The sequence below is a fragment of the Scomber scombrus genome, chromosome 1 (genome assembly GCF_963691925.1).
Source record: "Scomber scombrus chromosome 1, fScoSco1.1, whole genome shotgun sequence".
NCBI lineage: Eukaryota > Metazoa > Chordata > Actinopteri > Scombriformes > Scombridae > Scomber > Scomber scombrus.
In genome coordinates, this window is record NC_084970.1 from 37,012,819 (window position 1) to 37,014,687 (window position 1,869).

The window sequence follows — 1,869 nt, forward strand, 5'->3', positions numbered from 1 at the left end:
TTAAAACTACAGTACGATATTCTATCTCGAAAGAAGATAAAAAGTTATATTTTCACTTGTTGAATCAGAATAAAGTCATAAATTTGACTTTAACTTCACGTCAAAAACAAGTTCGTAGTTTATTTTATTATATATTTGTCGCTATTGATCTTCCGTACCGAAGCTTCACTTTGTGTCAGATTGACCCAGCTGGTGGTTCTGGTCTCACTTCTGGTACTGGATGACGGGTCGGACGCAGGTGCAGCCCACAGCGATGAGGCGGGACTCCAGGCGGTAGTGGTAGTTGGTCTCACCAGCTGATCTGACCCGGCGCAGCAGCATCATCTGGTGCAGGATGGGTCTGGACTCCAGGCTCAGGTCCTCGATGCCTTCCTTATCCAAACAGCCACGCAGCAAACACTGAGCCTCCGACAGCATCGCAGGGTGCAGAGACGGGTCGTGGCTCACTCTGTGTGGACGGGGAGAGAGGAGGGACAATTAATATGAGGTGAATGTAAACAATGAAGGTTGATTAACCCTCCTGTTGTCCTTGAGTCAAGGGAGGAAGGAAGGAGGGAAGGAAAGAAGGAAGGACGGAAGGGATGAAGAAGGAAGGAAGGGAGGAAGAAGGAAGGAAGGAAGGAAGGAATGAAAGGAGGGAGGAAGGAAAAGAAGGAAGGGAGGTAAGAAAGGAAAGAAGGTTAGTTGAGCTTTTTATAAATGTGTGTGTGTGTGTGTGTGTGTGTGTGTGTGTGTGTGTGTGTGTGTGTGTGACAGAGAGTGTGTGTATGTGTGTGTGTGTGTGTGTGTGTGTGTGTGAGACAGAGAGAAAGAGTGTGTGTGTGTGTGTGTGTGTGTGTGTGTGTTTGTATGTGTGTGTGTGTGTGTGTGTGTGTGTGTTAATATGTGTGTGTTAGTGTGTGTGTGAGAGAGAAAGAGTGTGTGTGTGTGTGTGTGTGTGTGTGTGTGTGTGTGTGTGTGTGTGTGTGTGTGTGTGTGTGTGTGTGTGTGTGTGTGTGTGTGTGAGATAGAGAGAGTGTGTGTGTGTGTGTGTGTGTGTGTTTCCCATACTTGTAGGTCCATGGGGAAATGGAGGAGTTCTCCAGCGGTCTGATGATTTTGGAGGGAACCATCGTGTTGGAGTCGAGCTGCAGCGGGACGGTTTCCAGCGATGGTTCATGGGAGGAAACCTTGTGCTCCTTTGCATGATGGTGTTTGCCTCCTTTTGGATTCGCTGTCACCTCCGGCATCATCATCATCATCATCATCATCGTCGCCATCATACAGGCAGCCTGAGGAAGAGGGCGAGAGATTTAAATGAAGTTAAATGATTAAATGACAAACAGTATTTTGCATTTACGTTGCACATTAAAGAGCAAATTCACATTTTAATTAAAATACAATATAGACGCACTTAATCTAATTTAAAGGGTTTAAGGAGTTAAAGCTAGTATATTCTAACTATCTTTGATTAAAACAAATAAGTAAATAAATACACATGTTCGAGGAGGTATAACATTAAAAAATTCATAAATTGGGATAAAATAGAATAATAAACTTTATTTTATGAAATTGATGTGCAGCAATATATAGAGGCCCAAAGTCGTAAAACTAATAAATAAGAGGTAAATAATGTCATAATGTCACTGTTCACCCTTCAGCCAATCACATGCCCCCATGAGGCCATCCTCATCTACACATAAATACTGCTGCTATGAAAATAAAAATGACAAAATAATGAGTTAATATTCAGTTTTAAGAACTAATCTCACAGTTCATTGGTTAATTATTCATGTATAATGTAATATTGACTGCCTCGGGCCTCCGTACATTTGCTTTTCTGCTGCTACTGACTGTTGCCTATTTATGATTTTGCAGCTGTGTCTCAGG

General features: G+C 42.6%; 1 protein-coding gene across 1 annotated transcript; it reads right to left on the minus strand.

Moving 5' to 3' along the window:
* Window positions 1-204: 204 nt before the first annotated feature.
* il17a/f1 (interleukin 17a/f1) lies at window positions 205-1,265 on the minus strand. The gene is made up of 2 exons (XM_062418436.1): window positions 1,051-1,265; window positions 205-448 (listed from the first exon to the last, which is right to left on the minus strand). Exons 1-2 carry the CDS (start codon window positions 1,260-1,262, stop codon window positions 205-207), a joined length of 456 nt encoding a protein of 151 aa, XP_062274420.1. The 5' UTR covers window positions 1,263-1,265.
* Between the last annotated feature and the right edge of the window lie 604 nt (window positions 1,266-1,869).